Consider the following 21,569-nt stretch of genomic DNA (forward strand, 5'->3'; position numbering starts at 1 on the left):
TTCTTTAGGACTTTGGTAAGCACAGCTTAAGAACCAGCAGCACCAGAATCTCAGACAATAACTGCAGAGCCATTTTTAACCCAAGTTGTTACTACTTCACACTGGGTATTATTTTGGGGTCGGAACACAAATCAACACTGAACTGTGTTAGATAAATAGGAAAGCTTCTTAAAGTGCTTAAAAGAGAATGAAGAGGTCCTGTTCAAAAAAAAAAAAAAAAAACAAAAAACAAGAGCCCTGAAAGACTGAGTTAGAGCAGTCTTTCTCTTTGAAATACAAAGCCTACTTTCCTAAAATCTGCCACTTATGATTTCTGAATTGGATGGGAGACATAATAGAAGAGCTATCCAATTCAATTTTGAAGAGACTGCTTTCCTAACAGCTGCAAAACAATGAAATATTCAGAAACAAGATACCAACAATAGAAAAAGAAGAGGCAGTCTTCTCAAGTGCTGGAACATGAAATCTCAAACACACAAAACGTTCCAACCATCCAGCTAATATGCAAAAATTATAACTTGCACAAAGATTAGTGCTTCTTCACCTTGGTTCAAACTGACATTATTTTATTCGACACTGTTGGCATGGTGTCGGCCTCTCACTGTATGGCAAGTCTTATAATCACACCAGGAGGAAGTGAGTGAAGACAATTACAAAGGCATCTGGACTAAATTCCCAAGTAAAAAACAGGTAAACAAACAAAACCAACACACACAGTCAGAAGAGGTTCACAGGAGATATGGACACATCAGATAGCCAAGTGGTTTTGTTCATGCTGTGATGAAGTGGTTGCCACTACATCCACTAAGGAAGTGTTCTGGTTAGGTGAACAAGCAAAAAGGTAAGCAGTATATTACAGATCTCGCTACTAAAACTGTGTTACCAATAAGACAAGCTCAAGTACCTCTGTACAAGCTTTCACCTTTCAGAGAGATTTTAGCACTGAAAACTATTATTCACAGAAGTTAAGAGAAAGCATCAGCAGAGGGACTCTTCAGAAGTATGGCCTTACCATTTATATATAAATTAGTCCAGAATATTTTGGCTTACATGTGGCATACCTCTTAAAACAGCATTTCTTTTCAGAGTCTGCCATCCAGAGACCTGAAATAAACAGGAAAACAGTCTGAAAGTTAACATCCAAAATTCCTCAAAATCCAGCTGTCTCAAAGAAAACCTCAGTGCAGTAAATTTACCTAAAAGTATCTAAGTATATATAATAATTAAAGGTAATAGTGGGATGGGGGCACTTCTGAGTAAGAATAAGAAAGGGTGGAAAGACTGCCAGAATTAGATCCATGGGGATGATTAAAAAAACAAAAAACAAACAAAAAAAAAAAAAAAAAAACAAAAAACCCCACCAAGACCAAAACCAAAAAAATCCCCACAGAATAGTACAGTCTACTATGAAAGGACACACACAAACAGTGAAAATTACTCAAAAATCCAAGAGGTCCTATCACCATATGATGCCAAATGAAAAGAAAATCATTATCTTCACAAATGACAGGGGAAATGACCAAATAAGCAGAAACCTTGAAACACAACTTAAGGACAGACTGATCGCTAGTAAAAAGAGATTTCGGATTGAAGATACATAGCCAGATGAGAAGTATTCTCAGTTTTCAACCTATGCTTGCAAGTGATCTGCTCGTTGTGATGCAAGTTTCTAAAAACACTTTCAAGGAAATAATACATATTTCCAGAGTCTCTACATACTTTCCAAAGTAAAATTATATTTAAAAAAAAAAAACCATCAGCAACAAAACACGACAACAAGAACAACAGAATAAAATTAACAACAACAACACAACAAACACCACAATAAACTACCCTTTTCATCACCTTTAGCCCGGGGATAATCTCGTATTAATATATTAGATTGACAGAAGGCAGCAGTTTCTCTTATTTATGTTTTTCACACTGCGAATCACATTACAGAGACAAGTAAGATGTACTACTGCTTCTGTCTTCCTGCTCCAGAAAATCAAAGGCATAGCTTGCAATTGATTTTACTGTGATATTGCTAAAGGAATTACAAATACAGTGAATGAATCAAGATCTTAATGATAGCACTTGGCAAGAATTTCAGTTCAATGTAAATGAAAGCATCTTAGCAATTAAATTACACTGTGAACTTCTTTGCATTCAGAGAAGAAATTACTATTAACTGAAAGCAATGCAAAGTTGCATGAGATATCCTTTTACTGGAATCCACAAAAAAAAGTCCCTATCGAGGATGAAAAGCCCCTCATATGGACAGGAGACCAAACTCCAGAATGTATTTGCCACAGAAAAAAAAGATCTTTTTCTGCAGCACAATGTGGAGAATGGAGCAATCAATGACACTGCTTCTAAAGAAACTGAGTCAGAGGCTTATCATCATTCCAAGAGCAGATTACAACATGAACTTCTGAATAACAGTCTTTCAAAAGGAATTGTCTTGCATCTTCCCTCACTGCTGTTGTAAGAGGACAAGATAACAGTTTGGTTCAGCTGTAAAAAGAAAGTGCACTCAGCTTGAGAGAAAAAAGCCAATGACCAGGCCAGTCCTAAATCCCCACCATATTGTTATTATTATGGTTACAGGAAGATAGTGATGTGCTATAAAAGCTAAAAAAAAAAAGAAGGAAATTCAGTTCATTTTTACATCTAGACATTTGTTGGAGACCTGACAAGGGAATGACTCTATTGTTCCTGCACACTAACAAGTCAGAACTGAGAACTAATATTCCCAAATGGATTTTCTTTAAAGGACTCTATAACTGCTACGACAGCTATTGATTATTTGACTGATAATCAAACTGTATTTCTTGTTTGAACCACCTAGCTTTGTAAAGCAGAACAGGATTCTTACCAGGAACAAATCCAGAACTGAAGTGAATGCCTGAAGGAAGTTACAAACCGTTACAACCTTGCTCGATTTTAAAAGGATACACACATATATTTTTCTTTTGCTGAAATATAGCATAATAATGTCCCCTGGTTTTGACTAGGTTAAGTTTGTTCTTAGTAGCTGGTACAATGCTCTGTTTTGGATTTAGTATAAGCATTATGTTGATAACATACCGATGTTGTTAGGTGCTGCTAAGCAGTGCTTACACAGAGTCAAGACCCTCTCTGCTCTCAAACTGCTTCACCACCAAGAAGGCTGGGGATGTAGAAAGAGTTGGGAGGTGACACAGCAAGGACAACTGACATGAACTCACCAAAGGGATATTCCATACCACATGGCCTCATGATCAGCATATAAAGCTGTGAAAAAGTGTAAGAGGGGAACCTTCAGAGTGATGGTGTTTGTCTTCCCACATAATAACCCTTATGTGTAATGGAGCCCTGATTTCCTGGACATGGCTGAGCAGCTGCCTGTTGATGGGAACTAGCGAATTCCCTGTTCACTTCACTTGTGCACATGGCTTTTGCTTTACTTATTAAGCTACCTTATCTCAACCCATAAGTTTTCTCACTCTTACCTTTCCAGTTTTCTCCCCTGTCCCACACGGGTGGGGAGTAAGCGAGCAGCTGCGTGCCGCTTCATTGCTTGCTGGGGCTGAACCATGACAGTCCTGTTTAGTGCCCAAAATGGGGCACAAGATGAGATAATAACAGATCTGACCAGATGTTAAGCCAAATTCATTATAAGCATTCATTGTATTAGTTTAAGGTTAAGGTCACAATGCAATTTTTTTTACTTTCAGAGTTCCTGCACATTTCTCACAGGTACTTTATGTAATACCATACTTGCTGTATGTATTCTCTGTGGAGATGTTCATTATCTCTGGGGCATGGGCTAAGATTATAATTTTGTTGCTCTTTGTAGAACTGGCTTATATGCCATCACCACTGGTCGTTAATAATCTAGTATGTGAACTCAGCATTGCTGTGACCTCTGTACTTTGGGAGTCATCTAGTGGGAACTATTAATAACTACACTTTTCCCTTTTCTCCTTGAAAAGCCAACCTATGCATGAGACTTTTTTCTACGTCTTCCCTTCTCTCTTCCCTCCTTCCTTCCAACATCCACCCTCCTTCTCCTCCACGCTAATTACCATAGCACTTGTGAATTTAAAAAATTTTGAATATACTTTGAATAACCTTAAAACCAGCCTGGTCCTATTGCTAGGAACCAGTATATTGCCTTAACATCATTCAGATCTCGTTTAGGGTTAAGCAACTAGCTGCAGCTACTCCAGCCTGAGACAAGCACTGCGGCCACTCAAACTGTCTGGACAAGCACTGCTGCTACTTCAGTCCCTGCAACAAGTGCTGTGATTACTGAAACTTGGATGACAAGCACAATGGCTACTCAAACTGTCATCACTTCACTCTCTATGACAAGCTACTCCCCAGGCAACAGGCACTGCAGTTACTCTGACCCTGGTCATGGGCAATGCAGCTGACCTAGAGAGAGGGAGGGGGATTGAGAATCTCCTAGCTGCCAGCTAGGATTAAACTGTAACAATGTGCCATCAAGCCATGAATGGGCAGAACCCATTTGTATTTCTGGAGTGACAAGGGAATCCCACCAGCTGACTGTACTAGAGGCTGAAACCAGCCTGACTGGGAAGCAGTGGCAAAAGGACCCCATTGTGACTGGCAAACTCAACATAAGGGTGAATTATTTTTAGCCTGGTGTGCCCATGGCACTTCAGGCCATGCAGACAGAGATGCAACATACCGACGGGCTTGTTGTCAAGGGGTGGACTTGACCATGGACATTATTGCCCAGGTTATTCATGAATGTGAAACATGTACTGCAATTAAGCAAGCCAAGCTGTTAAAGCCTCTCTGGTATGGAGGGCGATGGCTGAAGTACAAATATGGGGAGGCCTGGCAGATTGACTATATCACACTCCCACCAACCCACCAAGGCAAGCACCATGTGGTACGTAACCACCAGATGGCTGGAAACATACGCTGTGCCCCACACCACTGCCAGAACACTATCTTGGGCCTTGATAAATAAGTCTTACGGTGATACGGCACCCCAGAAAGAACTGAATCAGACAACGGGACTCATTTCCAGAACAACCTTATAGACACTTGGGCCAAAGAGCATGGCATTGAGTGGGTATACCACATCCCCTACCATGCACCAGCCTCCGGGAAAATCGAATGGGCTGTTAAAAACTACACTGAGAGCAACGGGTGGTGTGACTTTCAAACATTCGGATACACATTTAGTAAAAGGCTCTAAAAACATCCAACACCAGAGGATATGCCAACAGGGCTGTCCCAGCCCAGCTGAAACTTTTACATACTGTGGAAGGGGTTAGGTTCCCATAGAACACATGAAAAATATCCTAGGGAGAACAGTTTGGGTTATTCCTGTCTCCGGCAAAGGCAAACCCAATTGGGGTTAGTTTTGCTTAATGACCTGGGTACAGTTGGTGGGCAACGCAGGAGAATGAAGAAGTCCAGTGTGTACCTCTAAGGTGATTGGATTTGGGGTGAGAATAACCCATAAATTAATTTGCATTACGTTAATTGCTATATAAACTATGTATTATCACTTCTAGGGCAGCTATATGCCCATCACTGCACTGGGCATCTCATGGCACAAGTCCTCACCAGTCAGGATTTGGGGATCTAAACTCAACTTCCTTTCGACTGCCGTATTAATGAATTTTGATAAAACTGGAGTGGACAAGTGCAGCAGTGCTGAAATCAGAAATGCCTTCACCATGCAACTTCATTAAAGAGCAAATATATGGTGCTCACACTGGAGAGCACCTGAAGAAAAAAAGCTCTATGTGGCCAATGCTAGTAATCTTGCTGAATAATCACTGAAAAGTACAAAGGTCATACAGCATTGAAAGCTGAATTACAACAGTAATAGAAACAGCAGGTATAGCTCAGTTTGCAAAGACTTGTGTCATTAAAGTGAAAGTCACAGCTGTAAGAACAAAACACTACAACAATGGAACTTGGCTCAGACCCAAAACTTAGTGTGGGAAGCAAAATTTTCAAATCTGATGCTTATGATGGCAGGCACAAACCCTACACACTTTTGTTAGTAGCTGCAGGTAGATAAAATCCAGTAGACAAACCGACAGGTCTACAGAGCTGAATAAAACTAGGAAAAAAGAGCCCTTGCTATGGCAGCCAGTTTAATTATACTCAGAGATATCCAGTAACCATTGATAAATTATCTATTTAAATATTAAATATTAACCTTAAAGTCTTAAAAACTGTGAAGTATTTTCAATTTTAACAGCTGTTTCCATCTAATTCCACAATCTACATTAGCTGAACAGGCCTGCAAACACCTCGTGCCATCAAGATAGGATCAAAAAAAGTTTCCTGACATTGTGAATAGAACTACGTAACTAGAAAGCCAGTGCCTGGTTAAAAGGAAAGTCTAACTCAGGCTTTCAGCGCAATGCAACTGAAGGCAGTATTGCATGGTCCCGAGGTAAGAGATTACAGAGGAATACAAGCACAGAATGTAATCACAGAATAACCAGGTTGGAATGTCTGCCTCTTCAACTGGCTGGATTAAAACATAAAAATAGCCTGTTATTGTAATCAAGTGCAATATAACAATATAAGTTGTTAATGGCTGAAGAGATAGACTTCTATTCCATAAGGAAATTTATTTAGCAGTAATTTATTAGAATAATGTCACATTGACCTGCAACAGATCAAGAATTATGAATAAATGAAACAAACTGAAAACCCCCACCAGCTTTATAAAAAGTACCTTGCACTTCTCAAATCTTTCCATCAGGGCAAGATATTTACAAGTCAGAAATTTGTTTCAAAAGAACTGGAGAACTAGTAGTCATAGTCCTACTTTCACTGCTACCAAGGCAAACCTCCTGTATGAAGATAGGCTGAGAAAGTTGGGGCTGCTCAGCCTGAAGAAGAGAAGGCTGCATGGAGACCTCATAGCTGCCTTCCAGTATCTGAAGGGTGCCTACAAGGATGCCGCAGAGGGACTCTTCACTAGGGACGGTAGTGACAGGACAAGGGGTAACGGGTTAAAACTTACGAACAGGAGAAGTTTAGATTGGATATAAGGACAAAGTTCTTTACTGTAAGGGTGGTGAGGCACTGGAATGGGTTGCCCAGGGAAGCTGTGAATGCTCCATCCCTGGTGGTGTTCCAGGCCAGGTTGGACAGAACCTTGAATGGCATGGTTTAGTGTGAGATGTCCCTGCCCATGGCACGGGGGTTGGAACTAGATGATCATAAGGTCCTTTCCAACCCTAACTATTCTATGGTTCTGTGAAATACAGCCTATACAGTAGTCTACAGAATGATGAGGATATTACCTCAGGTAAACAACTTAAGATGCACGACACCTTTTTAAGGGATATAAGCATAAAGACAAGGGTACTTGGTTGCTTTAGCTTCAGGCATTAAAGTTATTTATTTCAACTGCTGTCAGGTTTATACTGTGAACTTTTACTTTCAAACTTAATATAGGAGTCACTTAAAGGAGAACAGTAACTTCAAACATACTAGCAGTGAGAAGGTTTTACTGCATTTTTCTATACCCAGCAACAGAAGAAAACCTTTCTTCCGAATTGAGTTTTAAAATATTAACTTCTATTAATATTAAAATATAAACTTCAACAAAACTCTTTGTGTTGTGTTTGCAAAGCACTATTTAACAAAAGAAACTACAAGAAACAAAGCAGAAATACAGTTGAAGATTTAAATTTACTGTAGCAAGCAAAGTTATGATTGATAGCCGATGTACAGCCTTTTATGACCTACTTCAACTACATAATTGTATGTTAAGGCAGCAAATGTATCTGTGTACTCTAATATCATACCAGCAATTTCTCACATTTCAGTGAACTCTTCAAGTCCCCATATGCTTACCCATTTCTGGAAGCGTATTAACACCACCAGATGGCACCAGTGCCCTAACTTCAATAAAGGAGTTAATAGAGAGAAAGGAGGACACACCCCCAAACATAAAAAGAAATTAAAAACAACCTTTACACTTTCGTTGTCCCCGTTTTCTTAAAGCAAAGATCTACTGAGTACAAACATAAAGTTAATTTGGATCAATATACAGTATTTTGACACTACTATGAAAGCAGCACTACCCTCAGAAGAAAGAGCAGCATGCTTCCTGATACATTTATTCAGTGGGGTTTGTTGTTATTTTAAGTTTACTGTCTATGGACTGGAATACTGCATTTCAGTTCTCTGCCCATTTCATTGGTGCACTCAGCAATCTGCAGAGATCACATCACATACAAAGTAACTGACAGGTCAGGCTTCTCCAGTTCCAGTTGAAATTAAGGAATTATTTTTTTTATCATCTCAGGAAAAATAGAGGTGCCCTGCAATAATAGCACACTACTTTTTTTATTTCACTTTTCCTGAGAATTTGCCTCACTGTTACATGGCTAAAAGATTAAACTGATATGTAACTGGTCCCAAAGAAGGATTTTAAATCATTTAGTATTACTTACAGAACTGAGTGCCATATTCTATTACAATACACTTGCAGGCAAAGCCACTTGTCTTCCAGCCTACTTGTGGTACTTTTCTTTTCCTCTGCAAAGTTTCAGCAGTGATGATCAGTCTCTCCACCAGTGAACACTGTGGTGAATGGCAAGCACTGAAGGAAAAATCTGGCTGCACTTGGCAGCCGAGAAGAAGCAATACTGCAGCAGCTGCAAGCCCACAGATACAACTAGTAGTGAGGCTGAGCACACATGCCCAGTAGGTCAAGACAACATGCATACACACCATAGCTAGTGACAACAGATCAACCAAGACAGAGACACAGTACACACATGAATACAAACAGCACCAACAGCCTCACCCTGCTCCCATCTCTGCCCTACAAAAGGAAAATACTTAAAAACAGAGGGCACAGAACACAGGATGGATCCACACCAAGAACAATTCTTCCAAGAAGGTATTCCTCAGCGGGCCAACAAGCAAGCATTATTATTATTATATATTATTTTCTCTGTAGCAGACCTATCAAAGTAGGACACATTCCACTGCGTGCTCAGAAATAGTTCTCTTTTAGTCTCTCACAGCAATGACTGCAAGCCATATTAATGCCAAACCAGAGTAAACTGCTTACAGATACATACTTCAGTTGCAGTTCAGAAAATAAGAGAAACACCTATGCATGACAAAGTAGTGCAACTTTACTTTCATGAGCTCAGGTCTAAGATAGTGCAGATAATCCCTTAAGGAAATCCACCAGAAAATCTGCTAAATGAACATTCTTGTGAAAATCCCTTAAGATTTACAGTTTATCCCAACTGGGGAAAAAAAAATAAAATTAACACCAAAAACCCAACACAACAACAAAAACAAAAACAAACAAAAAAACCCCACCAAAAACACCACAGTCATCAGGCCTGTATATCATCTGTGTTTTTTTTTTTTTTTTTTAAATCCAGTAGACCAAAGACTATTTCCTTTCTCATCCAAATCCAAAATAGTCGACCAAATCTACCTGAGCATAGTGTGAATATCCAAGGACTTCAGCTCAGCCATGGTATCTTTTACTCTGGGTATTGGATACTGGAAACACGTAGAAAGAATACAGCCTCTCAAAGTTTGTGTTATCTTAACAATTATACCTAGAATAAACAGCCTTAATTTACAATCAAATCTAAAATAATAGCTGCCTTTACTGCTAGGAAGATTAGTTTAATCCCCTAACGATTCCAAATACAAAGCACAGAGTGCACATAACTGTTCAGGTTGGCTACCACTACCACAGTGTTTCCTTTAGGGAAATGCTTGCCTTCCACAACTAAGTGTGGGTTAACAGCTCAATTCATATAATCAACATTCTCCGCTGTTTTAGTTTCTACCCAATTACAATCCGACCTAAGTTCCCTCATGATCACTATTTCAAAACAGAAGTTTAAATTAATTTCACTTAAGATCACAGAATCATTTAGGTTGGACAGGACATACCAGATCACAGAGTCCAACTGCAAACCTAACACTGCCAAGTCCACCACTAAACCATGTCACTAAGCACCTCCAGGAATGATGACTCAACCACTTCCCTGGGCAGCCTGTTCCAGTGTTTGACAACCCTTCTGGTGAAGAACTGTTCTTCTAATATCCAGTTTAAACCTCCCCTGGCACATCTTGAGGCTATTTCTTCTTGTCTTATTGCTTGACAAGAGAAGGGACCAACACTCACCTCTCTACAACTGCTTTCAAGTTGTAGAGAGTAATAAGGTCCCCCTCAGCCTTGTTCTCCAAACTAAACCCTAAAGGCATTCCTGTAACCATGCCTCAGAAGGCTTATTCTTCAGACCCTTCATAAGCTTCGTTGCTCTTCTCTGGAATGACTCCGGCAGCTCAATGTCTTTCCTGTAGTGAGGGGCCCAGAACTGAACACAGGATTCAAGGTGCAGTCTCACCAGTGCAGAGTACAGAGGTATTATCACTGCCTTGGTCCTGCTGGTCACAGTATTGCTGATTCAGGCCAGGATGCTGTTGGCCTTCCTGGCTGCAGGCACAAGCTGGCTCATCTTTAGCAGCCGTCAATCAGCACCCTCAGGTTCTATTTGCCAGTGCAGCTTTCCAGCAAGTGCACTCTTCCGCAAGCCTGTAGCGCCGCATGGGGTGGTTGTGACCGAACTGCAGGACTCAGCGCTGAGCCTTGTTTAACCTCATCCAATTGGTCTCAGCCTACTGATCCAGCCTGTCGAGATGTCTCTGTAGAATCTTTCCACTCTCAAGCAGATCAACATTCCTGCCTAACTTGGTGTTATCTGCAAGCTGACTGAAGGTGCATTCAATTCCCTCATCCAGATCATTGATAAAGATACTAAGCAGAACTGGACCCAGTACTGAGCCCTGGGGAAACACAACGTATGACTGGTTATCACCAGCGGGATTTAACTCCATTCATCACCACTCTCTGGGCTCAGCCATCCAGCCTTTTTTTTTTTTTCCCCAGTGTAGAGTCCACCTGGCCAAGTCATGAGCAGCCAGAAGAATGCTGTGGCAACAGGTGTCAAAAGCTTTATTAAAGTCCAGGTCCCTCATCCACTAAGTGGGTCATCTTGTCATAGGAAGACATCAAGGGAGTCAAGATAAAAACTAGGGATATTACAAGGCCCTCCCAGAGCAAGTAAGCATCAACAGCTAGTTTTTTTTTACATGTTCTGATGCTTTGGCAGTTTTAGGATGAGCGGTTGAAGTACTGAGGCATGAAAAATAGGCTTGAACTAAACTGATCTCTAGATAAACCCCACAACCCAACAATGTATATATCTAATATGCATAGCATTAATCACATATGCAATGTATTACCTATTTTAGTACAAATTTGCCAATCTATGAAAGCTGTGCTGTAATGCTTACTGTGTAATAGTAACCAGCAGAATGATCCTTCTTTATTTAGACATATTGCAAGGCCAAGAAATCAGGCATCTGGTCTTGTTCAGAAAATAGACTCAGATACTCCCTTGTTGGGAAATATGTGATCAAATCTAAAATAAGAGATACTCCCTTGATGAGAAATATGTGATCAAAGCTAAAATAGATGGAGATACTCCCTTGGGCTCCTCCTTTAAACCCTGGCCAGGGTTTGGGCGGAATACAACAGGGAGGGTGACACCAGATGTTTCCGCACCTGAAGTTTTGCCAATGTTCATTTAACTATATAAAATCTGGACCCTCTTGCAGCGACTTCAGAGGCCTCACCTATGGGTGGACACACTGCATAGGACCTCCCAGTTGCTGGGACATGTTCTCCAAATCCTTGCAGCAACCAGGGCTCCCCAGCGACTGCAGATCGGGATGATGGTAAAGCATAAAGGCAATTGGTGATGCATCTTTCTTAATCACTGTAGTTAAACTTGTGTAGTAATGATTAGCAGCTATCACATTTTTCTCTCTGAAATATTCCCCAAGTCTTAGTCTATTTGCTTTAAGCATGGTTTTGAAGAACTAGGAAAAAAGAACAATAAAAAAAAAACCCACCTTATTTCATGGACAGCAAGTAAAACCCTTCAAGAAAGGCATCTAAAAATTTTTAATTAATACAAGAGTATTGCTATCCCTACAAAAATATTAGAAAACATGGTAATAATAAAAACCCACACAAAACCATTGACCCCAGTTTTAAACTATGTGATGGTAACTAGAAGGTAGAAGGGTTGTTTTCGGTTTTTTGTGGAGGTTTTTCTTTGGTTGGTTTTAAATCTCTCATCTGGGTTCCATAACTAGACGAGTGAGATTTTTCTCTCCCTCCCTGCAACCACCTGGCAACTAAAACAAGGACTCCTTGAATCCTTCTGTAGTGAAAATGCCTGTACATAGTAAGTAAAACTCTATCTTCAATATTACTCCCCAAGTGACTGCTCCAGGGATGGGTTTTACACTAGTCAGATTTTCAAGTCATCAGTTCCTACTATTCTCTAGTCATTGCACATTACTCAAGTTTTCATTATTCATGTTCAAAAGTCAAAAAGTAATACCTGACTAGACAAGTCAAACAACGTGTGAATAATGTGATATTTAGTGAACTTACTTGAAATAAAAGTCTGTCATGTTATTTTGGAGAATTCAGATCATGATTAATGGTAACATCAGCCATCACGTAATAAAAAACAAGAAGAAATTCTAGTATCACATAACTTCCATGAAAACATCCTCTAAAAATGGCCATGTACTACTCATTTCTTTGATCTATTATGTTCAGGAGTACTTTGGTCTTTTTTGAGGATACTTGACTAACAGGTTAAATAGAAACTACTTGGGGTGTAGTCACACCATAACTAACAGTTGCACTACGGTGGCTTAAGAAATGTCCACCCCAAAGCAAAACATATTCACTTTTACATGGGTCTAATTCATTTCAATGAAAACTAAAAGACACCATTGTTAATAAATTACAAGTAAAAATGACACAAATGTTTGAGGTAAAGTAGAAGTAATAATCAGGATATAGTCGTATTAAATCTACCCATTTACTCCTTATTCACCCCCACATACTTACCTTTTATGGTACAATGAGAGACTGATCAGTATCATAGTTTTACATAAACACCTGTTTCTGTCTATATAAAACCAACTACACCCTGCCGTAAGCTGTCAAAACGGCAAAGATGACAGTTCAAAATTTGACCTGCATATTATTAATAAAAGACATACGAGGAAGGAGAAATAGCAACGCAGTTGAAGACAACTGAGTGACTCAAAACTGGGACCTATGCCCCTTTACACAGATTTGGGTATCATTTTCCATCATTTCACTGTGAAAAGAGGAATGAGGAACATCAAACACCACCTCTTCCCAGCTTTTACAGGAATTAACTTTCTTAGAAATTTCACAAAATGTAAGTATTATCAAAACGTTAAATATATTTAAAAAACAAACAAACCAGAGGCATTCTATCTCAGTTTGGCATTTAATCTTAAATTGCTCAGTTACTAGACACATGCTTAATACCAGGTACCAGGCCTGGATATTAAGACATTTTAATGTAAGGTTTTATTTAATTTTTTTTCTCTTATATATTGTTTAGATTTGGAGTCTGTATTAAAATAAACTCTATTAGACTCCTGAACAGTCAAACAACTACTATCTACTTGCTAAATTTTAGCTAAAAATGGTCACACAACTCATCTCCCAGAGTATCTGCAGCCAAAGAGATATACAAACACCCAAATTATGGTAGTTCTTTTCACCAGGAACAGGTGCTTATGACACTTTGGAAATCTAGTAAATAATTAATTGTTATTCCTGTGACAAAAACAACTAAATACAATAAATACCAGCTTGTCACTAAAAAGGAGAAAAACTAAAGTTGTAATATCCAGTATTTTACTTTAGTTTAAAAACTCATCTACATCTTTGTCTAACTGTTAGCGTAACAGAACGCTGCAAAGAAGGTGGACGTCATCCCTGCATTGAGTCTATTTCATTTTCAGTAAACGTTGAGTTTTATTAGATTGATAATAAAACTGAATTCACAGTCACCATGACTTAGTAATATAAAATCCCCCATTTGCAATGCCTTCCATCCAAACATGTGAAAGCACATGTTACAAACATCAGCAGCATTTACTGCAGCCATTACCAGATATATATTAACCCAGAATCTGTCATGGGTCAATTTCAATAGCCACAGTCTGCTGTGAGTACAATTTTGTAAGCTGCTGGTAAAATACCTTCTGAAATAATGTCCAATTCCAGTTGAATACATTAAGGAAAAATGTATTCACTAAGGCATGAAACTGGACGAAGTACCAGGAAAGGTTCCCACAATTAAGAGAACATGGAGCATGAATGAAAAAACCTTCTGAGTTTCCTATATTCACCTATCACATCCTGGTCCAATAAGGCAGCATGAGTGTTACTTGTAAAACAAGGAGAAAGCTGAAAGTTAAAAATGTACAATGGAAAGAAAACATATGCTTAAACTATCTAAGAGTTAAGTTTAGGGGTACTTCAGAAAAATGTTCCCAAATATCTGCAATAGCCTTACACTTCAGTTAACAGAGGTAATCAGGAACCTTGTTTACTTACCTAGAAGTAATTAGAAGAATATAGTGGAGATATAAGCAAACTAAATGATCCAAACTACTTTTCAGGCTTTTATTGCTTCTCCAAGATGAAGCCCCTGATACATCAAGGTGTTCTGCTAGGGTACGCCACAAAATGACCAGACGCTAGCTGTATAATATGCACAGCTTATTAAACAAGGACACTAAAGTGAAGAAGCACGCTAAAGCAAACAAGCATACTAGCGTGAATAAGGAATACATATCTCTATATATAGTAAATAAGTACAATAAAGCAAATCATATATATATGCATGTAAAATACAGAGGAAAACTAGAAATGCATCAAATCATTACTGCATAGAGAGAACTGAGATTAAGAAGAAATACATCACCAGTCACCAGTGGATCATTACCCAGGCCCGCACTTCAAGCTGGGAAGCCCCGCTGCAGCCAATGCCCGGAGTCTCACACAACTGGGAGAGCCCCTATGCTGTGTGTCCACCCATAGGTGAGGCTTCAGATTAAACTACAAGAGGGTCCTGCTTTTATACTCTCAAAAAAAAAAGAAAAAAAACCAAAAAAAACCACAATCGGCTTTATGCCAGATCTTCTTCAATTGTTAACTCATGGGGCCATGCAGTTTCTCATGATCTCTCTGTTGTTCATGTGGAGAGCATTGGCCAGGTGCCCTTCTGCAGGCAAGTATTAAGGTCATAGAACAGCTGCACACCTATGTTTTCCTGCCTCCTTCTGATAAACAGTAATGATGAACATAAACATATATACTCTACTGAATTACTCTGACAAAAACCATACTTTGTTATGTCTCTCAGTCATGAGAGGGAATCTAGTCTCAGCTGGGTTCCCATCCATTTACATTAGGTCACAGCAAACTCAGGTAGGAGAGAATAAATACATGGTTTTCCTTCTTAGTATGTTAACTGCAGATCAATAAACACATACCATGTCATACCTTCAACTCTATGATTTGCTGTGTATCCGTTATTAATCCCCTCTTGTAAAGACTACATGTAACCTATTCAAATCTTTCTTACAGAAGCCCACTATGGAGTTCTGTTGCAGAAATATATATAAGGAATGAAAATGAAAGGGCATTTAAAATGTATAAATGGGAATTCAAAAGAGCACAGAAATTAAACTCCTTGCTTTTATCAAACTGAAGACAGACTTTGGCATCAGCTGCCTTCAGCTCTGAAGGTGAAAGCAAACACAGCACAAAGAAATACAAGACCAAAATTCTCCTGACTTCAAGCAATGATCATTGAAAATTGCCTTATATGAACAAGCATAAAGCACCAATACTGAATCAGAGCTGACATTTCAGAAGGATCTGTTAAGGAAAAGGATGAATAAGAGTAAAAAGAGAATGGCAGATCTTTAAAGTAAGGAAAATGTATAGACACACTAAATGCAACCTGGCCTACTTACTTCACTGCTTTCCACCTACCATCCTAACTGTCAGCCCCAGTGTGTTATTCCCCATATCCTTCCTCCTCCACTCTTTCCACTGCCTCAACTCTTCTTGCAGAGTCAGTCAAGGAATAAATATGTATTACATCCACCCAAGACACACTAGCAAGTGTAATTATGGAAGAGATCACATTCTCATAGTTCAGCAAAGGAAGCTTTTCAAGTGGCAACAGATGGCAGGCATCTCTTATCAGAAATAAAACATGAGCAGGAACATAAAAGAATACATGATATGAGAATTTTTTAATAGAGACTTTGTTTTCTTTCAATCAGAGTGTTACCTTAAAAAGCTACCCTAAATGCGGTTATAGTGATCTACTTTAAACTTATAGATTTCCATACAGATTTCATTGTATTACGATGTGTTACTTTCAAATCGATATTCAGAAGTCATTCGAACTAAACCAAAAGACTGCTACTATCTTACAAAAGAGTGGGGGAAAGTAAAATACAAAAAGAGCTAAGGAGTTGACCACTGGCAAAGCCTTAAACCTACACAAAGAAACATTAATTTAAAAAATCATGCATTCATGTAATTAGCCAAAAGTGTAAAAAACACAGTATTAATCTTCCATTTTCCATCTTCTTTCTGACGAAGAATCACTAATTTAACAACATTCAAATTTCTCTTTACATCCTGCTATTTCCTTTTGTCAGTGCTGAGGGTGCAAGATAATTTCTGATCAACACATATGAAACACACACAAAACTGGGAAGAGATATTAAAGTGTCAGCTTTCTGAAAGTCTTTAAAAAGATTATAAAAACATACCATTATCTCAAGAGTAACCTTCATTTCATTAACAAACACCAACCTTCTCTAACCGAATACAACCTTCTCTAAATAAAATCTGGCTTATTATCAGAAACCAAAATCACTGCCAGCAGCAGAAGGCTTTTGAAAACAAGGCTATTCTTAACCTGAGTACCATCCCAGATTAAGACTTTACAAAATGTTATAGACACATTTGTCATACACTGGACAAACATGTTCCAACATCCTCCATGTTAAGAATTTAGGGACAAAACTTCAAGCTATTAAAAAAGCACTTCATTCCAATTCAGTACACACAGATAAAACAGAAATTAAGAGATCCTTGACTTCGCGTAATTAAAATAGTCAAAATCAGCCTTGAATCTCATGAAGAACAATTTCCTTTAAAACCAAACCTTTAGTGAGATTCTGCCACCTGCACCCCCATCACTCTTTTAATGTTTACTATGATACACTTCAGAAGAAGTGATTTAGGACTTAAACACAGCTGAAAGAGATTGTAATCCTCATAACTATGTCCTCTGCAGAGCATCACTTTTTTGAATGTTTATCCATACACTTCAGAAAAAGTGATTTAGGACTTAAACACAGATGAAACAGATTGTAATCTCATTACTATGTCCTCTGCAGAACAGATGAGCAACTCAAAATACCAACTGACTTTCAGTTGTCACTTGAACTGATGGTGTACATCTGCACTGACTGCTCTATTTCCAACCAAGATAACAAAGGCTTTAAATGTTTACCATGGAGAAATAAGAAGCCTTATGGACCCATGCCATTCACTCCCAAAAAACCTCCACTGTTGAATAACTGCAATCTTACAATGAAAATATCTGGTTACATAAAATGTTCTATGTGATTCCACAATGCCAGAAACCAACCACTTACAAAAAAGACAATGAAAAGGTGTTTCCCTAGTGAGTAACTGTATGATAACCTGAGTGCTAGGATTATTATATCTTTCATCCATTTATATCTTTTATCTGAAGCAGTTATATATCTCTATATATAGAATTTCCCCATACTCATGCAAATATTGCCTATTTTTGAAAAAGGGAGGAAAAAGAATCCTCTTATGGGAACCAGAGACAATTCCTTTTGATATTTAGTAAAGGGCCTCTAAAAATTCAGGGTTTCACTCCACTTCTTGGTCCAGATACACTGGCAGCCCGGTAAAGCAGCACCTGTCAAAATGGAAATCTGTATTGAGAAGCCAGAAGCTACCAGCAGGTAAGAAGGAGGAAGGTGCTACAATTCAGCTGAATGCAGATTTTACCAGCAATCACTCTTCTTTTCAACATCCCCATGTAGTTTAAACCCAAATACCAGCACTTGATGGTTAATTAATCCAAACAAAACCTAGAACTTTAAAAGGATCTGAAAAAAACTACACATCCTTGTCTTTGGTTAAAAAAAAAAAAAAAAAAAATCACAGTGATCAAAGCTTTCAACTTCACTGAACTGCGCAATAATTGCCTCTACTGCTAAGACAGAAGATGAGCAAATGCTCCCAGTATTGCTCTATATCTTGCAAATGGTTAGTATGTACTCTGTGCTCTTTCTGGATTCAAGTGTACACACAGTAACTTTGATCAAGTTATCTGCCCATTAACCATACAATTCATAAACCTTGGAAAAATCTTTCTTCTTTTGTTCTGGAAATCCCAGGAGGGCTTTAAGGTGCATTCTGCTCACGCTTTATTGTTTTAACATTCAGTTATTTCAGACACAAATTGAAGCAAGATAAAGACAGTTGCTTAGTCTCCTTGGAACTCTTGCTGCTACAGCTTTCTTCAGACACAGTCCCAGCCTTTCATTTGACTGCAAATGTGAAAACAAACCTGATAGTTAGCGTTATTTATTTATTATTGAAGTATATAGCAAGACTTTAATTAATAGTGCAAGAAAGATTTTTTTTCCTGCTTTCTACCAAAAACTGTTCACTCCTCTGTATCTTCCAGTATCAGACTGCCTCAATTCTTATCCTGAAGTTTTGATACTTCAGTTTTTAAAATATTTTCCCTCTTTTTTTCTTTTTTCCCCCTCTCTCAAAACTAGTATGATTGTTAAGGTGAAACACTTAGGAAGGAACCCAAGAATGCAATAAAAAAAGCAGGACCATCTGAGCTGGGACTTGCAGGTATTAAAACAGAGCAAAGAGCCAGAGGCTTGTATGTGTAACCTCCAAAGACTGCAAAATTTCTCCTTGTTAATAATATGGTAGAATGTGCTATTAAAAGCTTCCTTTTTATTAAAAAGGAGACATATGAAACATTTCAATACTGTATCAACCCATTAACAGTTGGAATAAAGCTGCACTTGTCAATACCTGCCAGCAGGAAAAATACTCACAACCTCTGAAGTTTACTCCAATAGCTTGTAATTCTTTGTCAATATATGTGCAAAAGGCTGGATTCATCACCCCAAAATTTTCTACTTTATTTCACTAGTGTGGCGTATTTTTCATGTACCCAAGCAGTCTCCTCTCATTATGAACATTCCACTTTGTTCAATATAAAGGCCTCTGCACTGCTAGCCATTGTGAACTTAAGAGAGATAGTTAGCTTTAAGTTTTCACTATTATAAATCCAACCGATTTTAAAAATGAAAATTGTACATTTTTTAAGCACTGCATCAATTTTAGACATCGCTGCTATTTTTACAGCAGACAGTATTCTGCAAGTACTTATTTAGAGGATACTAAATACAATGAGCATGAACAGTAGAGAATTTTGTCTTTCCTATGCAAGGCATAAAGCAACTTTTTTTAACTAGATGTCACTGCCAATGAAATAGAATTTGTTTTCACAGTGACCATTTTCATAGTTTTTGTCATGGTTTAAACTCAGCTGGTAACTCAGAACCATGCAGCCGTTCACTCACCCTCTCCCTTTCCTCCCTCTCTGGGCAATGTAGGGAGGAGAATCAAAACTTGAGATAAGAACAGTCCAATAACTAAAGTGTAATACAAAACTATCACTAAAAATTATAATAACAATGATAAGAAAATAACAATGCGAGAGAATATAAAAGAGCAGAGAAAAGAAAAAAAAAACAACAGAAAAAAAAACAATAAACACAACTGATGTACAATACAGCTGCTCATCATGCACTGACCAAGCCAGACCCTAGCAGCAATCAGTCCCTTCCAGGTAACTACCACCAGTTTATATACCTGGCACCATGTGCTATGGTATGGAATACCCTTTTGGCTACTTTGGCTCAGGTGTTCTGTCTCTGCTTCCTCCTGGCTTCTTGTTCCCCTCCTCACAGCCAGAGTATGAGAGACTGGAAAGTCCTTGATTAGAGGAAGCATTACTTCTGAACAATTAAAACATCAGCGTGTTATCAGCATTGTTTTCACACTAAAGCCAAAACACAAAACTACACCAGATACTAGGAAGGAGGAAAAAATAACTGTTACAGCTGAAACCAGGGTAGTTTTATGGGGAACACCTGTTGCAACAACTCATCATTGCTTTAAGACCTCAATTACAACAGAGGAAGAGAGAGTGAGATACTCAGATTACCTGCACTGGCACCACTTATGATGAAGTGTGAGCAATACCAAATAGCACTGCAAAGCAGGGCTAGTTTTCCTGACATGTCCCCATTTTTTTATTTCCACCACTGCTCAGCATAATGTGAAGAAGCTGAGGGTGCCAAAACAAGTTGCTAAGTCTAGTATACCTGCATCTTGAGCTCCACTACCTTAATCAAGGACTCAGACAACAACTTATGCCAGTCTAGTTCTGGCCTGCTGTGTTTCTAATTTGCAATTCTCATTCTGCTATGCACATCTGCTCCTTTCCTTGAACAAACACACCAGTCTAAGCATATACTCAACCCATTCAAAGAGACAGTTCAGTCCAAAACTAAGCTGAGATACAACTATACACTTGCCCAAAAGCTCCAAAGTATAGAAAACCTCATCAGGTGATAAAACACCACATCAGTATACTTTTACTTCTTTCTGATAAAACTGACTGTACAAGTCAAGACAACCTAGATAAATTCAACAACATTTTATGTGCAAAAGGCTTGATTATTTTTCATAAACAGGAACACAACAGTCCTAATATGTGGAGACAACACAGTAACATCTGACTTTTCTGTTATGAGGACTTGTAATTTTGTTCATTAAAGGCATCTTGGACTGTGTAAAGTAAATAGTAAAACATGTTAATCATAGACTGACCAGACCAAAACAAAGTTTCAACTTTTCAGTGAGACATGAATTGTCATTTCCATTTCTTTGCCGAGTAGAATTGTTAGCATAAATGAAATATTAGGAACTTAAGTATTTTTAAAACAAAATTAATCATTAGTTCAGTATGCTTATGACAGTAGAGACTAGTATCCGAAATACCAAATTCTACCTTTTCAGGTGTCTTTTAGGGAGAAATCTACAGTACTTCACATATCAATTTCAACTTTAGTGCCTCAATTTTAGTTTTAGTGCCTTACACAATAAAGATGCTATGAAAAACTATTTTGACCACAACAGTAGCATAGAACTTTCCAAATCCTACCATGGAGCTCTTAGCCCAAATTATATGTCACCTAACTTTAAGCCAAACTACACTTATTTGTTTGCTGTCTTCCTCTCTCCCTCCCCTTCCACCAGTAATAGCCACACTAACATACCAGGAGAAAATCACCACTTATTAGAGAGGGTGCAGTTGTCATGAAGCAGCATCAGCTCTTATTCTAGAAGGCCCTTCTTTAGTGTTAGCCCTACATGCCTCATGCAGCATACATATTTCTCATGTTAAGTCTTTCATTCAAGTATCACCCATTATATGCAAAACTTCCCTTCAGAGACAGTGGAC

At 38.5% G+C, this 21,569-nt stretch overlaps 1 protein-coding gene across 3 annotated transcripts in view; it reads right to left on the reverse strand.

Annotated features, from left to right (window-relative positions):
* Positions 1-21,569, reverse strand: part of PCGF3 (polycomb group ring finger 3) — a 52,653-nt gene that overhangs the window by 19,594 nt on the left and 11,490 nt on the right. Inside the window, exon 4 of one of the 3 annotated variants that reach the window (XM_065662862.1) lies at positions 1,062-1,104. The exons of 1 other annotated variant lie outside the window; for it this stretch is intronic. Coding sequence is in view for 1 of the 2 variants with exons in the window: in XM_065662861.1 (XP_065518933.1) it covers positions 1,013-1,015 (3 nt within the window). In the remaining variant the exon portion in view is untranslated. Of the gene's footprint in view, positions 1-1,012; positions 1,105-21,569 lie in introns of all 3 variants that reach the window. One more of the 3 variants, XM_065662861.1, reaches the window with a different exon arrangement.

Source organism: Lathamus discolor, chromosome Z (genome assembly GCF_037157495.1).
Source record: "Lathamus discolor isolate bLatDis1 chromosome Z, bLatDis1.hap1, whole genome shotgun sequence".
Taxonomy (NCBI): domain Eukaryota; kingdom Metazoa; phylum Chordata; class Aves; order Psittaciformes; family Psittacidae; genus Lathamus; species Lathamus discolor.